General features: G+C 46.4%; 2 protein-coding genes across 10 annotated transcripts in view; both read left to right on the top strand.

The window, feature by feature from the left end:
* LOC110521105 (signal-induced proliferation-associated 1-like protein 1) overlaps positions 1-24,529 on the top strand; it is a 151,471-nt gene that overhangs the window by 70,078 nt on the left and 56,864 nt on the right. For 4 of the 9 annotated variants that reach the window (XM_036976248.1, XM_036976250.1, XM_036976249.1 and 1 more), the window contains 6 exons: positions 16,417-16,523; positions 17,198-17,667; positions 17,933-18,118; positions 18,955-19,458; positions 21,381-21,594; positions 22,968-23,098. In XM_036976248.1, the coding sequence (XP_036832143.1) occupies positions 16,517-16,523; positions 17,198-17,667; positions 17,933-18,118; positions 18,955-19,458; positions 21,381-21,594; positions 22,968-23,098 (1,512 nt within the window). In that variant the 5' untranslated portion in view covers positions 16,417-16,516. Of the gene's footprint in view, positions 1-16,416; positions 16,524-16,752; positions 17,668-17,932; positions 18,119-18,954; positions 19,459-21,380; positions 21,595-22,967; positions 23,099-24,529 lie in introns of those variants that run through there. The other 5 variants (XM_036976244.1, XM_036976253.1, XM_036976245.1 and 2 more) reach the window with 4 other exon arrangements.
* Positions 7,252-7,876, top strand: LOC118964499 (keratin-associated protein 4-12-like). The gene is made up of 2 exons (XM_036976484.1): positions 7,252-7,261; positions 7,527-7,876. The coding sequence occupies exons 1-2, from the start codon at positions 7,252-7,254 to the stop codon at positions 7,874-7,876; spliced, it is 360 nt and encodes a 119-aa protein (XP_036832379.1).

Genomic DNA, 24,529 nt, shown 5'->3' on the forward strand with positions numbered 1-24,529 from the left:
AGATTTTAAAAAACACACCAGGGACACAGACATTGAAAGCAGCAACATCATCTATGGAGTAAGTGTTGGTGTCTTTTTTTTTTAAAAAGCCTCGTGGCGTAAAGTCAAAAGGATCTGTGGAAATGTTCTGTTTTGCTCCTAGGTGAGATGATAAATCTGTCGGCCATTGCCCTGTATGGCTATGATACAGGGTTATAGGAATGTAATGAGGCCTAGTTGAACCTACACTGTTGTGTTGTAGTTCTCCAGTTGTAAGCTCTGCAGACCAGGTCTGCCCTTTTAGTCTGGCATTGATGTATTGTTTCAGAAGTGTATTGTGGTTGGCTATAGTATTGATAGTGTTGTAATGGTGTATTGTGGTTGGCTATAGTATTGATAGTGTTGTAAGAGTGTATTGTGGGTGGCTATAGTATTGATAGTGTTGTAATGGTGTATTGTGGTTGGCTATAGTATTGATAGTGTTGTAATGGTGTATTGTGGTTGGCTATAGTATTGATAGTGTTCTAATGGTGTATTGTGGTTGGCTATAGTATTAATACAGTGTTGTAATGGTGTATTGTGGTTGGCTATAGTATTGATACAGTGTTGTAATGGTGTATTGTGGTTGGCTATAGTATTGATAGTGTTGTAATGGTGTATTGTGGGTGGCTATAGTATTAATACAGTGTTTTAAGAGTGTATTGTGGTTGGCTATAGTATTGATAGTGTTGTAATGGTGTATTGTGGTTGGCTATAGTGTTGATAGTGTTGTAATGGTGTATTGTGGTTGGCTATAGTATTGATAGTGTTGTAATGGTGTATTGTGGTTGGCTATAGTGTTGTAAGAGTGTATTGTGGTTGGCTATAGTATTAATACAGTGTTGTAAGAGTGTATTGTGGTTGGCTATAGTATTGATAGTGTTGTAATGGTGTATTGTGGTTGGCTATAGTATTAATACAGTGTTTTAAGAGTGTATTGTGGTTGGCTATAGTATTGATACAGTGTTGTAATGGTGTATTGTGGTTGGCTATAGTATTGATAGTGTTGTAATGGTGTATTGTGGTTGGCTATAGTATTGATAGTGTTGTAATGGTGTATTGTGGTTGGCTATAGTATTGATAGTGTTGTAATGGTGTATTGTGGGTGGCTATAGTATCGATAGTGTTGTAAGAGTGTATTGTGGTTGGCTATAGTATTGATAGTGTTGTAATGGTGTATTGTGGTTTGCTATAGAGTGTTAAGTGTATTGTGGTTGGCTATAGTATTAATACAGTGTTGTAAGAGTGTATTGTGGTTGGCTATAGTATTGATAGTGTTGTAATGGTGTATTGTGGTTGGCTATAGTATTAATACATTGTTTTAAGAGTGTATTGTGGTTGGCTATAGAATTGATACAGTGTTGTAATGGTGTATTGTGGTTGGCTATAGTATTGATAGTGTTGTAATGGTGTATTGTGGGTGGCTATAGTATTGATAGTGTTGTAATGGTGTATTGTGGTTGGCTATAGTATTAATACAGTGTTGTAAGAGTGTATTGTGGTTGGCTATAGTATTGATAGTGTTGTAATGGTGTATTGTGGTTGGCTATAGTGTTGTAAGAGTGTATTGTGGTTGGCTATAGTATTGATAGTGTTGTAATGGTGTATTGTGGTTGGCTATAGTATTAATACAGTGTTGTAAGAGTGTATTGTGGTTGGCTATAGTATTGATAGTGTTGTAATGGTGTATTGTGGTTGGCTATAGTATTGATACAGTGTTGTAATAGTGTATTGTGGTTGGCTATAGTGTTGTAAGAGTGTATTGTGGTTGGCTATAGCATTGATAGTGTTGTAAGAGTGTATTGTGGTTGGCTATAGTGTTGATAGTGTTGTAAGAGTGTATTGTGGTTGGCTATAGTATTGATACAGTGTTGTAATGGTGTATTGTGGTTGGCTATAGTATTGATAGTGTTGTAATAGTGTATTGTGCTTGGCTATAGTATTGATACAGTGTTGTAATAGTGTATTGTGGTTGGCTATAATATTGATAGTGTTGTAAGAGTGTACTGTGGTTGGCTATAGTATTGATAGTGTTGTAAGAGTGTATTGTGGTTGGCTATAGTATTGATAGTGTATTGTGGTTGGCTATAGTATTGATACAGTGTTGTAATGGTGTATTGTGGTTGGCTATAGTATTGATAGTGTTGTAATAGTGTATTGTGGTTGGCTATAGTATTGATAGTGTTGTAATAGTGTATTCTGATTGTCTATAATATTGATACAGTGTTGTAAGAGTGTATTGTGGTTGGCTATAGTATTGATAGTGTTGAAAGAGTGTATTGTGGTTGGCTATAGTATTGATAGTGTTGTAATAGTGTATTCTGATTGTCTATAATATTGATAGTGTTGTAAGAGTGTACTGTGGTTGGCTATAGTATTGATACAGTGTTGTAAGAGTGTATTGTGGTTGGCTATAGTATTGATAGTGTTGAAAGAGTGTATTGTGGTTGGCTATAGTATTGAAAGTGTATTGTGGTTGGCTATAGTATTGATACTGTTGTAAGAGTGTATTGTGGTTGGCTATAGTGTTGATAGTGTTGTAATGGTGTATTGTGGTTGGCTATAGTATTGATGATAATGTTGTAAGAGTGTACTGTGGTTGGCTATAGTATTGATAGTGTTGTAAGAGTATACTGTGGTTGGCTATAGTATTGATAGTGTTGTAATGGTGTATTGTGATTGGCTATATTATTGATAGTGTTGAAAGAGTGTATTGTGGTTGGCTATAGTGTTGTAAGAGTGCATTGTGGTTAGCTATAGTATTGATAGTGTTGTAATAGTGTATTGTGCTTGGCTATAGTATTGATACAGTGTTGTACGAGTGTATTGTAGTCCTTCATGATGTGAGAATGTGCCTGAGGAATCTAGATCTGTCTCCTGTTTCCCAGATGAGAGAAGAGGTCTCTGTCGACTGACGCTAGCCATGCTGGCTGACTCCATCGCTCTCCTGCTCTTTCACTCTGTCCATCTGCTATTTAATCCGGTCCATCTTTCCATCTCTCTGCATCACTCTCTGTCTCCCACACACACTCTCTCTGTCGCTCTTTCTCTCTCTCTCTATCTCCCACACACTCACTCTGTCGCTCTCTCTCTCCTCTCTCTCCTTTCTCTCTCTCTCTCTCTCTCTCTCTCTCTCTCTCTCTCTTTCTCTCTCTCTCTCTTTCTCTCTCTTTCTCTTTCTCTCTCTCTCTTTCTCTCTCTCTCTCTCTTTCTCTCTCTCTCTTTCTCTCTCTCTCTTTCTCAGCTAGAAGCCTCGCTGTTCATCACCTAGTACATTGGACAGGAACCACAATATATATAACTCTGAAATGCAGAGGAGCTCAGCTTTACCTTATTCCAGTAAATGATCTAAGATAAGATGCTCTTGAAGAGTGATCGTGAACTTTGCATATCAGCCTTTATAAATAGCATTTCTGTTCTGTTTGAACCCCACTGAGGTTTGCCCTGTCGGTCTGTTCTGAACAACACGTCCCATTTCAAAAAGTGTCACTTCCTTAACCTGGGAGGGGAACAGGAAGTGACATAGTGTGCTACGTTTCCGGTGTTGACGGTGTTATACCGACTCTAGCCCTGCCTCTTTCTCCCAGCGGATGAAGATATGCTATTGGCTAGCCTACAGTACCTGACGTCTGCTTGGTCGACCGGCGAGTCAGAGATACGGAAACTGTCATTCCATGTAGACTTGAAACTTTTGAGAACAATTTAAAGGTGAAACTTTTGGTTCAAATGGTGGTCATTTGAAAAGTCTGTATTTCTATGGGCCTGTCCAGGATTGAACGATGAAACAGCTGGCTTCAACATAGCAGAGCCTCCCGTACAGAGCCTCCCGTACAGAGCCTCCCGTACAGAGCCTCCCGTACAGAGCCGACCATACACATCCTTGGCCTTGTATAGAGCGGAATCTATTGACACACAGGCTAACACAACCTGACCTCTATTGCATATCAGCTCTGGACAAGACTAGCAGTCAGAGCAGGTGGCTTCTACATAGCCGAACGTACGACCTTTCACCTCACTGTTGCAACACATCTGAGCCGACCATACACAACCGCTGCCCCTTACATTACGGAGTCTATTGACACCCTACGGGGGGGATAGCTGGCTTTAACAGTGTATAGCTGACAATACAACCGTTCCTCACGGATACACAGGGAAGTTCACCTCGATGGTGTTTTGACCTCATCTGAGATGGTCTGTATCCAAGCAACACATAAGATCACATGCAATGTGGACATGTAGGAACCATAATGCATTGTGTCCAATAGGCCTCCATCAGTCTGTGTCCAATAGGCCTCCATCAGTCTGTGTCCAATAGGCCTCCATCAGTCTGTGTCCAATAGGCCTCCATCAGTCTGTGTCCAATAGGCCTCCATCAGTCTGTGTCCAATAGGCCTCCATCAGTCTGTGTCCAATAGGCCTCCATCAGTCTGTGTCCAATAGGCCTCCATCAGTCTGTGTCCAATAGGCCTCCATCAGTCTGTGTCCAATAGGCCTCCATCAGTCTGTGTCCAATAGGCCTCCATCAGTCTGTGTCCAATAGGCCTCCATCAGTCTGTGTCCAATAGGCCTCCATCAGTCTGTGTCCAATAGGCCTCCATCAGTCTGTCCAATAGGCCTCCATCAGTCTGTCCAATAGGCCTCCACCAGTCTGTCCAATAGGCCTCCACCAGTCTGTCCAATAGGCCTCCATCAGTCTGTCCAATAGGCCTCCATCAGTCTGTCCAATAGGCCTCCATCAGTCTGTCCAATAGGCCTCCATCAGTCTGTCCAATAGGCCTCCATCAGTCTGTCCAATAGGCCTCCATCAGTCTGTGTCCAATAGGCCTCCCATCCGTCTGTCCAATAGGCCTCCCATCCGTCTGTCCAATAGGCCTCCATCAATCTGTGTCCAATAGGCCTCCCATCAGTCTGTCCAATAGGCCTCCCATCAGTCTGTCCAATAGGCCTCCCATCAGTCTGTCCAATAGGCCTCCATCAGTCTGTCCAATAGGCCTCCCATCAGTCTGTCCAATAGGCCTCCCATCAGTCTGTCCAATAGGCCTCCCATCAGTCTGTCCAATAGGCCTCCCATCAGTCTGTCCAATAGGCCTCCCATCAGTCTGTCCAATAGGCCTCCCATCAGTCTGTCCAATAGGCCTCCCATCAGTCTGTCCAATAGGCCTCCCATCAGTCTGTCCAATAGGCCTCCCATCAGTCTGTCCAATAGGCCTCCCATCAGTCTGTCCAATAGGCCTCCCATCAGTCTGTCCAATAGGCCTCCCATTAGTCTGCCAATAGGCTTCCCATCAGTCTGTCCAATAGACTTCCCATCAGTCTGTCCAATAGGCCTCCCATCAGTCTGTCCAATAGGCCTCCCATCAGTCTGTCCAATAGGTCTCCCATCAGTCTGTCCAATAGGCCTCCCATCAGTCTGTCCAATAGGTCTCCCATCAGTCTGTCCAATAGGCCTCCCATCAGTCTGTCCAATAGGCCTCCCATCAGTCTGTCCAATAGGCCTCCCATCAGTCTGTGTCCATTTAGGTCTCCATCAGTCTGTGTAACATGTTGTGATGTGTCTGTCTTTGTTCAACCAACAGCCTTCAGGTATCCTATTAAAACATCAACATCTTCTCTCATTCACCCACCATGACAGCATCCCAAATGGGCAGGATGCATCCCTATCAGTCTGTGTCCAAATGGGCAGGATGCATCCCTATCAGCCTGTGCCCAAATGGAATCCTGTTCCCAATATATAGTGCACTACTGGCCCAGAGCCCTATGAGCCCTGGTCAAAAGTAGTGCACTATTGGCCCAGAGCCCAAAAGTAGTGCACTTAATAGGGAAAAGGGAGCCATTTGGGATGCTGTCTGACTCGGAGGCTTCAAAACATGAGGACAACGTAGTCACAGACAGACCTGGTATGTCCCGCTCTTCTCTTCACTGGCACCACAGTTCGCACTGTCAGTGCTGCACTGATACAGTATAGAACACACACTATGGCCACACAGAGCCACATAGACACCATTTTGGAGATCACTCACTCAGGTTTTTTTTTTTTATACCAAACTCTGTCCACGTTTTGGTTTTTGCCCTAGCACTACAAAGCTGATTCAAATAACTAACTCATCATCAAGCTTTGATTATTTGAGTCAGCTGTGTAGTGCTGAGGCAAAACCAAGATGTGTACCCAGTGGGGGACCCAGGACCGAGTTTGGGAAACTCTGCTCTAAATAGTGATTCAAGTAGCTAGATACACCTGTCTGGTCCTGGCTGGTCCTCATTACAGTAGCTAGATACACCTGGCTGGTCCTCATTACAGTAGCTAGATACACCTCTATGGTCCTCAGTACAGTAGCTAGATGCACCTCTATGGTCCTGGCTGGTCCTCATTACAGTAGCTAGATACACCTCTATGGTCCTCATTACAGTAGCTAGATACACCTCTATGGTCCTCATTACAGTAGCTAGATACACCTCTATGGTCCTCAGTACAGTAGCTAGATGCACCTCTATGGTCCTCAGTACAGTAGCTAGATACACCTCTATGGTCCTCAGTACAGTAGCTAGATACACATCTCTGGTCCTCAGTACAGTAGCTAGATACACCTCTATGGTCCTCAGTACAGTAGCTAGATACACCTCTATGGTCCTGACTGGTCCTCATTACAGTAGCTAGATACACCTCTATGGTCCTCAGTACAGTAGCTAGATACACCTCTATGGTCCTCATTACAGTAGCTAGATACACCTCTATGGTCCTGGCTGGTCCTCATTACAGTAGCTAGATACACCTCTATGGTCCTCAGTACAGTAGCTAGATAAACCTCTATGGTCCTCAGTACAGTAGCTAGATGCACCTCTATGGTCCTGGCTGGTCCTCATTACAGTAGCTAGATACGCCTCTATGGTCCTCATTACAGTAGCTAGATACACCTCTATGGTCCTCATTACAGTAGCTAGATACACCTCTATGGTCCTCAGTACAGTAGCTAGATGCACCTCTATGGTCCTGGCTGGTCCTCATTACAGTAGCTAGATACACCTCTATGGTCCTCAGTACAGTAGCTAGATACACCTCTATGGTCCTCAGTACAGTAGCTAGATACACCTCTATGGTCCTCATTACAGTAGCTAGATACACCTCTATGGTCCTCAGTACAGTAGCTAGATGCACCTCTATGGTCCTGGCTGGTCCTCATTACAGTAGCTAGATACACCTCTATGGTCCTCAGTACAGTAGCTAGATACACCTCTATGGTCCTCGGTACAAGAGCTAGATACACCTCTCTTCCCTGTCAGGGAACCATCTCTACTATTGTTATGAGGTATTATTCTGCCTTCTTAAAGCTCTTTTCATTGGCAGCATCAGAATCAGCTCTGAACTCTGGCCGTCTACCAAGTTCCCCTTCTCTCGAAGCCTGCTGAAAAGGCTGGAATTAAATGATGCGCTCTCTCTCTCCATCTCTCTCTATCTCCTTCCCAACTCTGTCTTGGATTCTCTCTTTCCCCCTCTTTCTTTGCTTGCCAAGCCAACTCCTGTCAAGCCAACTCCTGTCAAGCCAACACCTGTCAAGCCAACTCCTGTCAAGCCAACTCCTGTCAAGCCAACTCCTGTCAAGCCAACTCCTGTCAAGCCAACTCCTGTCAAGCCAACTCCTGTCAAGCCAACTCCTGTCAAGCCAACTCCTGTCAAGCCAACACCTGTCAAGCCAACTCCTGTCAAGCCAACTCCTGTCAAGCCAACTCCTGTCAAGCCAACTCCTGTCAAGCCAACTCCTGTCAAGCCAACTCCTGTCAAGCCAACTCCTGTCAAGCCAACTCCTGTCAAGCCAACTCCTGTCAAGCCAACTCCTGTCAAGCCAACTCCTCTTTTTGTTAATTACACAATCAAGTCTCTCCCCCTCTGTTTCTCTCTCTCTCTCCCTCTGTTTCTGTCATTCTCTCTTTTTCTCTCTCTCATTGTCTCTCTCTCTCTCGCTCAGCTATTTCTGTCCCCTCAATGCCGTGCCACCTCACACAGCGTTGCCGACGTGTTGCTAGGGCCCACGGTGGGAGAGCGAGGAGGAAGTGTTTATTTGAGAGGGAGGGGGAGACCAAAACCCAGTTCCACAGCAAACTGACGTTTTAGAGTTCCTGCGGGAGTTCTGATTTGCTCTAGATTAGCTGGTGTGTGTGTGTGTGTGTGTGTAGTGTGTGTGTGTGTGTGTGGCAGAGTGATTGGCTGTGGGAATGCTGGTTGCTGGGTCTTGAACTGACCCATTTCTCCTGTTACTAATGCTATCTTCTACTCTAGTTTCTGGACTTATTTTTACCAGTGTCTGTGATTACTGTTAGCCCTGAAGTGCCACAACGACAACACTAATTGCATTGCTCCTGAAACTTTTAATTAAACCATTTTAATCTCATCTGACAAGTCTCTCTGAGAGTATTGTATGTATTTATCACCGCAGTGAGACACTGTCGTAGTGTTGGCTGGTGGTCTTGACCTGAGTCATGTTCCAAGTTGTACGCACAGTCCTCCTCCACAAAGCTTTCCTTTGCTGTATCCATTCTTACCGAACCTATACCTATTATTACTGTCCATGACTACGTACAGACTACTGCTGCATATCTCTACTGTACTTAGCCTACCACTGTATCTGACTACAGATTTTACCTGGATAGAATACATGTAGCTGTACTTCTCATGGGAGTGACAGAATGACATCTCAGAGTGCCTAGATCCAGGACATGGGGACCCCTGCAAAAACTATGTCCATTTTTAAAAACGATAAACCATTGTTACTACTAACCCACCCTGATTGACGAGTATTTATCTGATATCTCTAACCCTGGATAGTATTTATCTGCTATCTCTAACCCTGGATAGTATTTATCTGCTATCTCTAACCCTGGATAGTATTTATCTGCTATCTCTAACCCTGGATAGTATTTATCTGCTATCTCTAACCCTGGATAGTATTTATCTGCTATCTCTAACCCTGGATAGTATTTATCTGCTATCTCTAACCCTGGATAGTATTTATCTGCAATCTCTAACCCTGGATAGTATTTATCTGATATCTCCCTTTAACCCTGGATAGTATTTATCTGATATCTCCCTTTAACCCTGGATAGTATTTATCTGCTATCTCTAACTCTGGATAGTATTTATCTGATATCTCCCTTTAATCCTGGATAGTATTTATCTGCTATCTCTTTAACTCTGGATAGTATTTATCTGCTATCTCCCTTTAATCCTGGATAGTATTTATCTGCTATCTCTTTAACTCTGGATAGTATTTACAGTAGATATGGGAGATATGTGTCGAACTGCTTTGCTTTATCTTGGCCAGGTCGCAGTTGTAAATGAGAACTTGTTCTCAACTTGCCTACCTGGTTAAATAAAGGTGTTCTCAACTAGCCTACCTGGTTAAATAAAGGTGTTCTCTACTAGTCTACCTGGTTAAATAAAGGTGTTCTCAACTAGTCTACCTGGTTAAATAAAGGTGTTCTCAACTAGCCTACCTGGTTAAATAAAGGTGTTCTCTACTAGTCTACCTGGTTAAATAAAGGTGTTCTCAACTGGTCTACCTGGTTAAATAAAGGTGTTCTCAACTAGTCTACCTGGTGAAATAAAGGTGTTCTCAACTAGTCTACCTGGTTAAATAAAGGTGTTCTCAACTAGTCTACCTGGTTAAATAAAGGTGTTCTCAACTAGTCTACCTGGTGAAATAAAGGTGTTCTCAACTAGTCTACCTGGTTAAATAAAGGTGTTCTCAACTAGTCTACCTGGTTAAATAAAGGTGTTCTCAACTGGTCTACCTGGTTAAATAAAGGTGTTCTCAACTAGTCTACCTGGTTAAATAAAGGTGTTCTCAACTAGCCTACCTGGTTAAATAAAGGTGTTCTCAACTAGTCTACCTGGTTAAATAAAGGTGTTCTCAACTAGCCTACCTGGTTAAATAAAGGTGTTCTCAACTAGTCAACCTGGTTAAATAAAGGTGTTCTCAACTAGTCTACCTGGTTAAATAAAGGTGAAATAAAAAAATACATTTAAACTTGATCAAAATTGGGATTTTGTTTTCGAGGTTCTTTGTGGATCTGTGTAATCTGATGGGGAATACGTGCCTCTAAATATGGTCGTACATTTGTCAGGAGGTTAGGGAAGTGGGGCTCTCTGTCTCCCTCGCTCTCTCTCCACCACACTCCCAAAGCCCCATAAGGGAACACAGCTTCTGTAGAACTCAAACAGCCACCCACTCAAAATCAATACTCTTAAAACACCGTCTTCAACTTTGTTGCTTTGATTCTTATTTATAGATGCTGTGCTTCTCTGCTAAATGGAAGAACCCTTTTCTAAAAAAAGGAACACTCTGTCTCTGTGTGTCTGCGTTCTCTCCTGTTGATTTATTCATCTCTGAGAGGTGGATTGCAGCAACGCGACAGTGAGTGTCAGCGTGTTTCTTCCAGCAGTTTCAGCGCCAGCTAAAGTGGTTCACTTAACTCTGTTAATAAACACTGTGTAAGAGGTTGTCATTCGCACTCGTCTTTACACACACACACCAAGTGGCCAATCCCAACTTAAGTCAACGTTTCACTTAATCATTGATGTGAATGGGAGACTGTGAACATGTAAGTGGAAGCTAGGACATCCGGCGCCGATAGAGATGGCCGCCTCGCTTCTAGTCCTTAGGAAACTATGCAGTATTTTTTTGTATTTTTTATGTATTATTTCTTACATTGTTACCCCAGGAAATCTTAAGTCTTATTACATAGAGCCGGGAAGAACTATTGGATATAAGAGCAACGTCAACTTACCAACATTACCACCAGGAATACGGCTTTCCCGAAGCGGATCCTGTGTTTGGACCACCACCCAGGACAGGATTGGATCCCAGCCGGCGACCCAAAACAACGGTGACGCAGCCGGAGCGGTCTTCTGGTCAGGCTCCGTAGACGGGCACATCGCCCACCGCTCCCGAGCATACTACTCGCCAACGTCCAGTCTCTTGACAACCAGGTAGACAAAATTAGAGCAAGGGTTGCCTTCCAGAGAGACTTCAGAGATTGTAACATTCTCTGTTTCATGGAAACATGGCTCAATCAGGATACGTTATCAGAGTCGGCACAGCCACCCGGCTTCTTCACGCATCGTGCCGACAGAAACAACCCTCTTTCTGGTAAGAAGAGGGGCGCGGGGTATGCCTTATGATTAACGAGACGTGGTGTGATCATAACAACATACAGGAACTCAAGTCCTTTTGTTCACCTGACCTAGAATTCCTTACAATCAAATGCCGACCGCATTATCTACCAAGGGAATTCTCTTTGATTAAAATCACAGTCGTGTATATCCCCCCCTCAAGCAGACACATCGACGGCCCTGAAAGACCTTCTTTGGACTCTATGTAAACTGGAAACCACATATCCCGAGGCTGCATTTATTGTAGCTGGGGATTTTAACAAGGATAATTTGAAAACAAGGCTTAGACTATACATTTTATCAGCATATCGAATATGCGACCCGGGCTGGTAAAACCCTGGATCATTGTTATTCTAACTTCCGTGACTCATACAAAGCCCTGCCTCGCCCTCCTTTTGGATAAATCAGACCACGACTCCATTTTGTTGCTCCCAGCCTATAGACAGAAACTAAAACAGGAAACGCCCGTGCTCAGGTCTGTTCAATGCTGGTTCGACCAATCGGATTCCATGCTTCAAGATTGCTTCCATCACGTGAACTGGGATATAGCGTCGGACAATAACATTGATGAATACGCTGATTCGGTGAGCGAGTTTACTAGCAAGTGCTAGTATGATGACGGTGATGTTGTACCTACAGCGACTATTAAAACTTCCTCAACCAGAAACCGTGGATTGATGGCAGCATTCGTGCAATAAGGAAATCGCGAACCACTGCTTTTAATCAGGGCAACGCGACCGGAAACATGACCGAATACAAACAGTGTCGCTATTCCCTCTGCAAGGTAATCAAACAAGCTCAGCGTCAGTATAGAGACAAAGTAGAGTCGCAATTCAACAGGTCAGACACGAGAGGTATTTGGCAGGGTCTACAGTCAATCACGGACTACAAAATGTAGACCTGCCCCATCGCGGACCAGGAATTCTTACTCCCAGACAAACTGAACAACTTCTTTGCTCGTTTTGAGGACAATACAGTGCCACTGACACGGCCCACTACCAAAACCTGCGGGCTCTCCTTCACTGCCGGCAACGTGAGTATAATGTTTAAACGTGTTAACCCTCGCAAGACTGCCGGCCCAGGCGGCATCCCTAGCCGCGTCCTCAGAGCTTGCGCAGACCAGCTGGCTGGTGTGTTTACGGACATATTCAATCAATCCTTATCCCAGTCTGCTGTTCCCACATGCTTCAAGAGGGCCACCATTGTTCCTGTTCCCAAGAAAGCTAAGGTAACTGAGCTAAACGACTACCGCCCCGTAGCACTCACTTCTGTCATCATGAAGTGCTTTGAGAGACTAGTCAAGGACCATATCACCTCCACCTTACCTGTCACCCTGAACCCACTTCAGTTTGCGTACTGCCATAACAGGTCCACAGACGATGCAACCGCAATCACACTGCCGTAACCCATCTGGACAAGAGGAATACCTATGTGAGAATGCTGTTCATCGACTACAGCTCAGCATTTAACACCATAGTACCCTCAACTCGTCATTAAGCTCAAGACCCTGGGTCTCGACCCCGCACCGTCTAACTGGGTCCTGACTTCCTGACAGTCCGCACCCAGGTGGTGAGGGTAGGAAACAACATCTCCACCCCGCTGATCCTCAACACTGGGGCCCCACAAGGGTGCGTTCTCAGCCCTCTCCTGTACTCCCTGTACACCCATGACTGCGTGGCCATGCACGCCTCCAACTGAATCAAGTTTGCAGACGACACTACAGTGGTAGGCTTGACTACCAACAACGACGAGACAGCCTATAGGGAGGAGGTGAGAACCCTCAGAGTGTGGTGTCAGGAAAGTAACCTCACACTCAATGTCAACAAAACAAAGGAGATGATCGTGGACTTCAGGAAACAGAAGAGGGAGCACCCCCCTATCCACATCGACGGGACAGTAGTGGAGAGGGTAGTAAGTTTTGCATCAAAGCTGAGACCGAGAGACTGAAAAACAGCTTCTATCTCAATGCCATCAGACTGTTAAACAGCCACCACTAACATTGAGTGGCTGCTGCCAACATACTGACTCATCTTTAGCCACTTTAATAATTAAAAATTGATTTAATTAATGTATCACTAGCCACTTTAAACAATACCACTTTATATAATGTTTACATAACCCTACATTACTCATCTCATATGTATATACTGTACTCTATACCATCTACTGCATCTTGCCTATGCTGCTCAGTCATTGCTCATCCATCTGTTTTTTTGTATATATTCTTATTCATTCCTTTACACTTGTGTGTATATAAGGTAGTTGTTGTGAAATTGTTAGATTACTTGTTAGATATTACTGCATTCGTAACTGCAGTCGGAACTAGAAACACAAGCATTTCGCTACACTCGCATTAACATCTGCTAACCATGTGTATGTGACAAATAAAATGTGATTTGGTTTAGTATCGGAGCTAAAGAGGAAACCTCACCAGAGTGAGAAGTGACGAGATGTGAACATTTCAGAAGATGGCTCGATCATATTTAAAAAAAAAAAAAATAATAAAAAAAATATATATATATATATATATATATATATATATATATATATATATATATATATATATATATATATATATATATATATATATATATATATATATATATATATATATATATATATATATATATAAAAATAAATACATTTGAAAAAAGTTATGACCGGTTTTTGATTGGTCATTATGGGGTATTGTGTGTGTGTAGATTGATGATGGAGGGGTGGGGGGGGAATATTTATATATACACTGCTCAAAAAAAATAAAGGGAACACTTAAACAACACAACGTAACTCCAAGTCAATCACACTTCTGTGAAATCAAACTGTCCACTTAGGAAGCAACACTGATTGACAATACATTTCACATGCTGTTGTGCAAATGGAATAGACAACAGGTGGAAATTATAGGCATTTAGCAAGACACCCCCAATAAAGGAGTGGTTCTGCAGGTGTGGACCACAGACCACTTCTCAGTTCCTATGCTTCCTGGCTGATGTTTTGGTCACTTTTGAATGCTGGCGGTGCTTTCAATCTAGTGGTAGCATGAGACTACAACCCACACAAGTGGCTCAGGTAGTGTAGCTCATCCAGGATGGCACATCAATGCGAGCTGTGGCAAGAAGGTTTGCTGTGTCTGTCAGCGTAGTGTCCAGAGGCGCTACCAGGAGACCAGTACATCAGGAGACGTAGAGGAGGCCGTAGGAGGGCAACAACCCAGCAGCAGGACCGCTACCTCCGCCTTTGTGCAAGGAGGAGCAGGAGGAGCACTGCCAGAGCCCTGCAAAATGACCTCCAGCAGGCCACAAATATGCATGTGTTTGCTCAAACGGTCAGAAACAGACTCCATGAAGGTGGTATGAGGGCCCGACGCTTACAGCCCAACACCGTGCAGGACATTTGGCATTTGTGCTCTTCACAGATGAAAGCAGGTTCACACTGAGCACGTGACAGAGTCTGGAGATGCCGTGGAGAACGTTCTGCTGCCTGCAACATCCTCCAGCATGACCGGTTTGGCGGTGGGTCAGTCATGGTGTGGGGTGGCATTTCTTTGTGCGCGCCAGAGGTAGCCTGACTGTCATTAGGTACCGAGATGAGATCCTTAGATGAGATCCTTAGACCCCTGGTGAGACCATATTCTGGTGCGGTTGGCCCTGGGTTTCTCCTAATGCAAGACAATTCTAGACCTCATGTGGCTGGTGTGTGTCACCAGTTCCTGCAAGAGGAAGGCATTGATGCTATGGACTGGCATAGATTGAATCCAATTGAGCACATCTGGGACATCATGTCTCGCTCCCATCCACCAACGCCACGTTGCACCACAGACTGTCCAGGAGTTGGCGGATGCTTTAGTCCAGGGAGGAGATCCCTCCACCTCATCAGGAGCATGCCCAGGCGTTGTAGGGAGGTCATACAGGCACGTGGAGGCCACACACACTACTGAGCCTCATTTTGACTTAAAAACAGGAATTACCAGCTAACAGAAACCCTGACACACACACACACACACACTCATTAGTGTGTACCACTTCATTGTCAGCCCAGCGGAGAGAGAGAGACGGACACTTAGCAGGTGGTGTGTGTGTGTGTGTGTGGAGAGGAAACTAGACATTGCTCAGTGAGACGGTGTGACAGGTGTATATTTTTCCTACTGCAGTCTTTTCTGGACGTGTGTGTGTGTGTGTGTGTGAGCTGTTGTTGCTCCTCGACGTTTCCTCTTCACAATAACATCACTTACAGTTGACCAGGGCAGCTCTGGCAGGGCAGCTCTAGCAGGGCAGCTCTGGCAGGGCAGCTCTAGCAGGGCAGCTCTAGCAGGGCAGCTCTGGCAGGGCAGCTCTGGCAGGGCAGCTCTGGCAGGGCAGCTCTAGCAAGGCAGCTCTACCAGGGCAGCTCTACCAGGGCAGCTCTAGCAAGGCAGCTCTAGCAGGGCAGCTCTAGCAGGGCAGAAATTTGACCAACTGACTTGTTGGAAAGGTGGCATCCTATGACGATGCCGCGTTGAAAGTCACTGAGCTCTTCAGTACAGGCCATTCTGCTGCCAGTGTTTGTCTATGGAGATTGCATGGCTGAAGTGCTCAATTTTACACACCTGTCATCAACAGGTGTGGCTGAAATAGCTGAATCCACTCATTTGAAGGGGTGTCCACATACTTTTGTGTGTATAGTGTAGCTTTCTCATCTGATAATGAACAGCCGTGTGTCAGCTGATAAGCGATGCGTTATCTTGGGTAATCAGTTGGTTTGAAAGGAACTGAAGTAGCCCGTCTTAAATGATTATTCTCTTAAGAGATGAAGGTTTTGTGAATACAAGTCTTAGCAGGTCTTGTGTACGTAGATGCTAGTATCTGTCACAGAGACATTCAGGTGCTTCTTTAACAAAGGCTGTCTGGATCTCATGGAATGTCTATTTGTTTCTTCTGCTTGATAAAGAAACAACAACTTCAGATTAATTATAGCCTCTCTGACATCGAGGCCTAACCCAACATCTAACGCTTTTCTTCTCTGTCCTCTTCCTCTCTCTCCTCTCCCTTTCGCTCTCTCTCGCTCTCCTCTCACTCCTCTTCCTCCCACTCCTCTTCCTCTATCTCCTATTCCTTCCTCTTTCTCTCTCCTCTCCTCTCCTCTCGCTCTCCTCTCCTCTCTCTTCTCTCCTCTCTCTGTCCTCTCTCCTCTCTCTCTCCTCTCCTCTCTCCTCTCTCTCCTCTCCTCTCTCTGTCCTCTCACTCTCTCCTCTGCAGAGTTCACATTGCCCACCAGAGACCGAAGCAGCATGCAGACCTGAGGAGAACCAACACTAGCTACAACGTTCTCCCCCTCCTCCAGTCCTCCCAGCCACCAATGTTCTGTGAGGCTCTCTATCCTCTCCTCTCCTCTCTGTCCTCTCCTCTCTATCCTCTCCTCTCCCTGGGCATAATGATCCATCTCTACTGCTGAGCTCCACCTTACCCCACCTTACCCCCTAACCTCACCCCACCTTACCCCCTAACCTCACCCCACCTTACCCTCTAACGTCACCCCACCTTACCCTCTAACCTCACCCCACCTTACCCTCTAACCTCACCCCACCTTACCCTCTAACCTCACCCCACCTTACCCTCTAACCTCACCCCACCTTACCCTCTAACCTCACCCCACCTTACCCTCTAACCTCACCCCGCCTTACCCTCTAACCTCACCCCGCCTTACCCTCTAACCTCACCCCCTAACCTTACTCCACCATGACCAGTCTGAAGCGGTCTCAGACAGAGCGTTCGGTGGGCGGCTCGGTACCCGCCTCCGATGAATTCTATACCCGTCGCCTGCGCCTCCCCAATGGTGGCGCCCCCCCACCCCGCTCTGAGAGCGCCCACCTCACCTCCTCTTCCTCGTCCGGCTCCTCTTCCTCCTCCACCCCGGGGGTTCCCAAGATGGGGGTCAGGGCCCGCGTGGCAGACTGGCCCCCCAAAAGGGACGGAACGGGTGGAGTGTGGCACATCACCGTAGATACGGACTCTCCAAGTTCCACCATGTCATCTTCAGGTGGAGGAGAATGCGGGTCGGGCGGAGAACGCGGGTCGGGCGGAGAACGCGGGTCGGGCGGAGAACGCGGGTCGGGCGGAGAAAGAGAGCGAGAGCGGAGCTCGGGTTCAGGCTCGGCGCCCACGGCCCATAGCAACCTGTCGGCTAAACTGGGCCACCTGATCAGCCCTCATGACTCCTCGATGCTCCGGAACATCCACAACACCCTGAAGAGCAAGATGCACCACAGCAGACATCACAGCAAAGACAACCGCTACCTGTCGCCAGACGGCTACCAGGGCTCGCCGCGTAAAGGCATGAGGCGTATCCGCCAGCGCTCCAACAGTGACATCACTATCTCTGAGCTGGAGGGTGACGGGGGCGAGGGCTGGTCCTTCTCCGGCTGGACGCCCATGCACCGAGAGTACGGAAGCACCTCCTCCATAGACAAACACACGGGCTCAGGGGAGAGCTTCTTCGATATGCTCAAGGTTTGTGTTTTAATCGATTGATTTAGTGGAATACCTTTCTGATAGATATCAGTTATCTATGATGCTCTGTCCATAAATATTTTCATTTTTTTTTTTTTAAATCATGAAATCACATTTTATGTATGGTTCTGCATATGTACCAAGATGTTCAAATAAACCTAACCTTTCTTAACCTAATTTTTACTAGTTGATCGAACGTATTGTTATATTCCTGTAGCAACTCTATATGTATTCTAGATATGTCAAATAAATCCATTAATTCCAGGGTTATACATCCCAGGAGGCTCCAGACCAGCGCAGCCCGGCACCGGACAGACTCAGGGAGCTGCTGACGGTCGCCCCGCACAAACAGGCTGCCTTAGATCTGCCCGATGGACCTCTGGGTACTGCCAGAGGTAGCCCCTCCAGTCGCCTGAAGGAAAGAGAGAAACAACTCAAAAGGAGATCCAAGGTATTGAACAGGAACTGCACGGTTTACAGTCTCCTCATTGGCTGCACGGTTTACAGTCTCCTCATTGGCTGCACGGTTTACAGTCTCATTGGCTGCACGGTTTACAGTCTCCTCATTGGCTGATTGTAAATCTATCTTCTCTGTAATGGTCTATACTTGATATGTTTCTGTTTAACTTTGTTATTATGAGTCTGTATATTACACCAATATTACATTTCATCAATCTTATCAACATGTTTCAATCCGTATTTTATTTGTTAATGTGTTTGTGTTTGCGCAGTGAAGCAAACAACATTTCCCATGGGGATAATTTATTATTTACCTTTATTTAACTAGGCGAGTCAGTTTAAGAACAAATTCTTATTTTCAATGACGGCCTAGGAACAGTGGGTTAACTGCCTTGTTCAGGGGCAGAACGACAGATTTGTACCTTGTCAGCTCGGGGATTTGAACTTGCAACCTTTCGGTTACTAGTCCAACGCTCTAACCACTAGGCTACCTGCTGGTTACTAGTCCAACACTCTAACCACTAGGCTACCCTGCCGCCTCTACACTCTATCCACTAGGCTACCCTGCCGCCTCTACACTCTAACCACTAGGCTACCCTGCCGCCTCTACACTCTAACCACTAGGCTACCCTGCCGCCTCTACACTCTAACCACTAGGCTACCCTGCCGCCTCTACACTCTAACCACTAGGCTACCCTGCCGCCTCTACACTCTAACCACTAGGCTACCCTGCCGCCTCTACACTCTAACCACTAGGCTACCCTGCCGCCTCTACACTCTAACCACTAGGCTACCCTGCCGCCCCGTCAATGTTTTTTCTTATTCCAGTCGGAGACGGGCGGGGAGTCCATCTTCCGGAAGCTTCGTAGCGCCAAGGCCGAGGGCGACTCTTCCCGTGCCGGATCAGACATAGAGGACGGGGGGCGGGAGGACGGTAACAGCCCCAAACCCTGGACCTGTCAGAAGGGCTTCGCCCACTTTGACGTGCAGAGTATCCTCTTTAACCTCAACGAGACCATCCAGGGACGACAGTCCGGTGGGAAACCCAAGAACACCACCACGGGAGCTTCCGCTGCCGCCGCCGCCTCGGCCTCTGCCACTTCCTCCCTCTCATCCAATCAGAGCGGAGTATACGGTGGGGGTGGGTCTCCGTGCGGGTCGCAGGAGGAGCTAAGTGGGAAGGAGGGGTGTCCGGGTACAGGAGGGGGACATGGCACTAACCCTGCCCTGGATCCTGGGGATGACAAGAGCAATGAACTGGTGCTGAACTGTCCCTGTTTCAGGAATGAACTGGGAGGAGAGGGAGAGAGGAACATCTGCCCTTCTAAACAGGTAGGACAAGGATACGATGAATACACTGGCATGGACACCGGCAATATGAATGCACACAATATACACTCACTCACACATCAGGTAATGGAATTTGTTATCTGGATAACGCTGATACCATTACCATCATAGATATTGGACAAAGACATAGCTTTACGAGACCTGAAGTCTCTGCATTAGCTCAACTCTTTCACCAGAATGACAGATTTTTACCTTGTCAGCTTGGGGATTCGATCCAGCAACCATTTGGTTACTGGCCCAACGCCCTAACCCTCCAGGCTACCTGCCACCCCTGTAAGGGCCCGGGGCTGGGCTTCTACTAAGCTGTCATATGGAATTGTTTTAAGACGGTCATATGGAATTGTTTTAAGGCGGTCATATGGAATTGTTTTAAGGCGGTCATATGGAATTGTTTTAAGATGGTCATACCAAGGATCATTTAACTATTTGATGTAGAATTTTAGGACCCTGTAGGTATAAAAAAATAATTGTAATTCAAATTGATTTGATGAAACATTGAATTTAGTTAGTTATATTAGTTTGTTGCCTGAACTTTTCAGACGCTACAGAAGATTTGGTAAGAAGACTGATTTTCAGGATGTCTCCTGGTCGACGCAGAACATGCAAAAAAAAAAACATCTCTAGCTTAAACAAAAGGATTTTGATGAATATAGTTTTATTATGTGAATTAGATTTCCACGCAGGCACGGACATCAACTCCAGGGGGAAATTACTTCTTAAAAAACCTCTTTGCTAGCGTTCCACTACGACGACATCCGGTGAAATTGCAGAGCGCGAAATTCAAAATATAAAAATCGTAATATTAAACATGCATGAAAATACAAGTGTCTTACATCGTTTAAAAGCTTAACTTCTTGTTAATCCGCTTTGTCAGATTTCAAAAAGGCTTTATGGCAAAAGCACACCATGCGATTATCAGAGGACAGCGCCCCGCATACAAAATACATTTTCAAACCAGCACAGGCCTCACAAAATCACCAAATAGCGATAAATAAAATCACTTACCTTTGAAGATCTTCCTCTGTTTGCAATCTCGAGGGTCCCAGCTACACAATGAAGGGTGGTTTTGTTCGATAAAGTCCCTCTTTATATCCAAAAAAGTCTGTTTAGTTGGCGCCATTGATTTCATTAATCCACTCGTTACCGGTAAAGTTCGCCCAAACAAGTCAAACTATGTTTCACATTAATCCTCAGGTACTCTAATATCTAAATAAACGATAATATTTAAGACTGAGAATAGTATGTTCAGTAGGGAAAATAAATTACGAAGAGCGCACACCTCATTCACGCGTGTAACAAGACTACTTTTCTAATGAGACACCTTGGAAAAACTACAACTACTTGTTCACTTTTCAAAGAACAAGCCTGAAACCCTTTCTAAAGACTGTTGACATCTAGTGGAAGCAATGGGAACTGCAATCTGGGTCCTATCTATTTGTGTTTCCCAGAGGCTATCATTGAAATGGACTGTGACCTAAAAAAAAAAAAAAAAATTCCGGATGGATTTTCCTTGGGTTTTCCTTGGATTTTCCTTGGATTTTCCTTGGGTTTTCCTGGGGTTTTCCTTGGATTTTCCTTGGGTTTTCCTTGGGTTTTCGCCTGCCATATCAGTTATATATCTGTTATACTCACAGATATTATTTTAACAGTTGTAGAAACTTCATAGTGTTTGCTATACAATGCTACCAATGATATGCATATCCTAGTAACAGGCAGTTTACTTTGGGCACGTCATTCATCCGGACTTCCGAAACGCTCCCCCCGAAACGCCTTAAGAGTTTTTAACACATTTAGAACCCATATACGTAATGCATTCATAAGCAGTATATAAGCATGTTCTGTATGCTTATGACCCCTTTACAGTTACCTATATACTAATATTGTTCCTCTTGCCCCCCTCCCAGCAGGGTAGTATAGGCAGTGGAGAGAGCTCTGGGGGGGGAGGTGGCTCAGAGGAGGGGCCCCTGGAGACCACTCTCCCCCACTTCACCAATGCCGGGGTGGCCGTGCTGGAGGCCCCTAAAGACGGACAGGGACAACACGCCGACAGGGCCAAACGATCTGTAGAACACTGTGACCTGGGGGCCTACTACTACAGGAAATACTTCTATCTGAGGGGTGAGAGGGAGGGACCTGGGGTACTATGACAGGAAGTGCTTCTAAATACAAGGAGGGAGGGAGGGAGGGATGGTAGAGAGGGAGAGTTAGGGTCCTACCACTACAGACCGTAGAGATGTTGATTTATTCATTTCTAAAGTCGTCTGGATATTTGATCTTTGGAAATATAAGATTGTCTGAAAATATAATATGAAAGCAGGTAGGTTGACATCTGGTTGTAGATTTACATCAGGTTGTAGATTGACATCAGGTTGTAGATTGACATCAGGCTGTAGGGTTGACATCAGGTTGTAGATTGACATCAGGCTGTAGGGTTGACATCAGGCTGTAGGGTTGACATCAGGCTGTAGGGTTGACATCAGGCTGTAGGGTTGACATCAGGCTGTAGGGTTGACATCAGGCTGTAGGGTTGACATCAGGCTGTAGGGTTGACATCAGGCTGTAGGGTTGACATCAGGCTGTAGGGTTGACATCAGGCTGTAGGGTTGACATCAGGCTGTAGGGTTGACATCAGACTGTAGGGTTGACATTAGGCTGTAGGGTTGACATCAGGCTGTAGGGTTGACATCAGGCTGTAGGGTTGACATCAGGCTGTAGGGTTGACATCAGGCTGTAGGGTTGACATCAGGCTGTAGGGTTGACATCAGGCTGTAGGGTTGACATCAGGCTGTAGGGTTGACATCAGACTGTAGGGTTGACATCAGACTGTAGGGTTGACATCAGGCTGTAGGGTTGACATCAGGCTGTAGGGTTGACATCAGGCTGTAGGGTTGACATCAGGCTGTAGGGTTGACATCAGGCTGTAGGGTTGACATCAGGCTGTAGGGTTGACATCAGGCTGTAGGGTTGACATCAGGCTGTAGGGTTGACATCAGACTGTAGGGTTGACATCAGACTGTGTGGGCTACTTCTCTTATATTGCAAATATATTTAAAAAAAAATCCCCCTCTCTTCCTTTCTCGCACCCACGACCCCTCTCTTTCCCTCTCTCTCGTCCCTCCCTCTCACCCCTCCCTCCCTCTCTCTCGTCCCTCCCCCGCCTCTCTCTCGTCCCTCCCTCCCCCTCTCTCCTCCCTCCCTCTCTCTCCTCCCTCCCTCTCTCTCCTCCCTCCCTCTCTCTCCTCCCTCCCTCTCTCTCGTCCCCGCCTCTCTCTCGTCCCCGCCTCTCTCTCTCCTCCCCCTTCTCTCTCCTCCCCCTTCTCTCTCGTCCCCGCCTCTCTCTCGTCCCCGCCTCTCTCTCGTCCCCGCCTCTCTCTCTCCTCCCTCTCGTCCCCCCCCCTCTCCTCCCCCCTTCTCTCTCGTCCCTCCCTCTCTCTCCTCCCTCTCTCTCGTCCCCTCCTCCCTCGCGTCCCCCCCCCCCCCTCTCTCTCCAGAGCATTGGAACTACCTGGGTGTAGATGAGACTCTAGGTCCAGTAGCAGTGAGTCTGAGGAGAGAGAAACTAGAGGAACACAAGGAGCATGGACAACAGTACAACTACAGAGTCATCTTCAGAACCAGCGAGGTAACAAGACAGTACACTAACTAAACCCCCTCGTTTCTCACCCGTCTCCCATCCAGTCTCCCCTTGTCCTTTCTCCTTTCTCTTGTTCATATTATTTTACTTCTCCTCTCCACCTCTCCTCAATTCCACCTCACCTCTCCTCTCCACCTCTCTCCACCTCTCCTCCATTCCACCTCTCTCCTCCACCTCTCTCCACCTCTTCTCCATTCCATCTCTCCTCTCCACCTCTCTCCACCTCTTCTCCATTCCACCTTTCCTCTCTCCATCTGTCATCTCTCCTGCATTCCACCTCTCCTCTCTCCACCTGTCCTCTCTCCTCTCTCCATCTGTCCTCTCTCCTGCATTCCACCTCTCCTCTCTCCATCTGTCCTCTCTCCTGCATTCCACCTCTCCTCTCTCCACCTTTCCTCTCTCCTGCATTCCACCTCTCCTCTCTCCACGTGTCCTCTCTCCTGAATTACACCACTCCTCTCTCCATCTGTCCTCTCTCCTGCATTCCACCTCTCCTCTCTCCACCTGTCCTCTCTCCTGCATTCCACCTCTCCTCTCTCCACCTGTCCTCTCTCCTCTCTCCATCTGTCCTCTCTCCTGCATTCCACCTCTCCTCTCTCCCCCTGTCCTCTCTCCTCCATTCCACCTCTCCTCTCTCCATCTGTCCTCGCTCCTGCATTCCACCTCTCCTCTCTCCACCTGTCCTCTCTCCTCTCTCCATCTGTCCTCTCTCCTGCATTCCACCTCCTCTCTCCATCTGTCCTCTCTCCTCCATTCCATCTCTCTTCTTCATGCCACCTGTCATCTCTCCTCTTTCCACCTCTCCTCTCCACCTGTCCTCTTCCACCTGTCCTCTTTCCACCTCTCCTCTCTCCACCTCTACTCTCTCCACCTCTCCTCTTTCCACCTCTCCTCTTTTCACCCTCCTCTCTTCTTCCCACCTGTCCTCTTTCCACCTGTCCTCTTTCCACCTGTCCTCTTTCCACCTGTCCTCTTTCCACCTGTCCTCTTCCACCTGTCCTCTTCCACCTGTCCTCTTCCACCTGTCCTCTTCCACCTGTCCTCTTCCACCTGTCCTCTTTCCACCTGTCCTCTCTCCACCTGTCCTCTCTCCACCTGTCCTCTCTCCACCTGTCCTCTCTCCACCTGTCCTCTCCCCACCTGTCCTCTCTCCACCTGTCCTCTCTTCTCCATTCCACCTCTCCTCTCTCCACCTCTTCTCTCTCCACCTCTCCTCTTCCCACCTGTCCTCTTTCCACCTGTTCTCTTTCCACCTGTCCTCTTTTTCCACCTGTCCTCTTATCACCTGTCCTCTTTTCACCTGTCCCCTCTCCACCTGTCCTCTCTCCACCTGTCCTCTCTCCACCTGTCCTCTCTTCTCCATTCCATCTCTCCACTCATCACCTGTCCTCTCTTCTTCATGGCACCTGTCCTCTCTCC

This window comes from Oncorhynchus mykiss, chromosome 4 (assembly GCF_013265735.2).
Source record: "Oncorhynchus mykiss isolate Arlee chromosome 4, USDA_OmykA_1.1, whole genome shotgun sequence".
NCBI classification, from domain to species: Eukaryota; Metazoa; Chordata; class Actinopteri; order Salmoniformes; family Salmonidae; genus Oncorhynchus; species Oncorhynchus mykiss.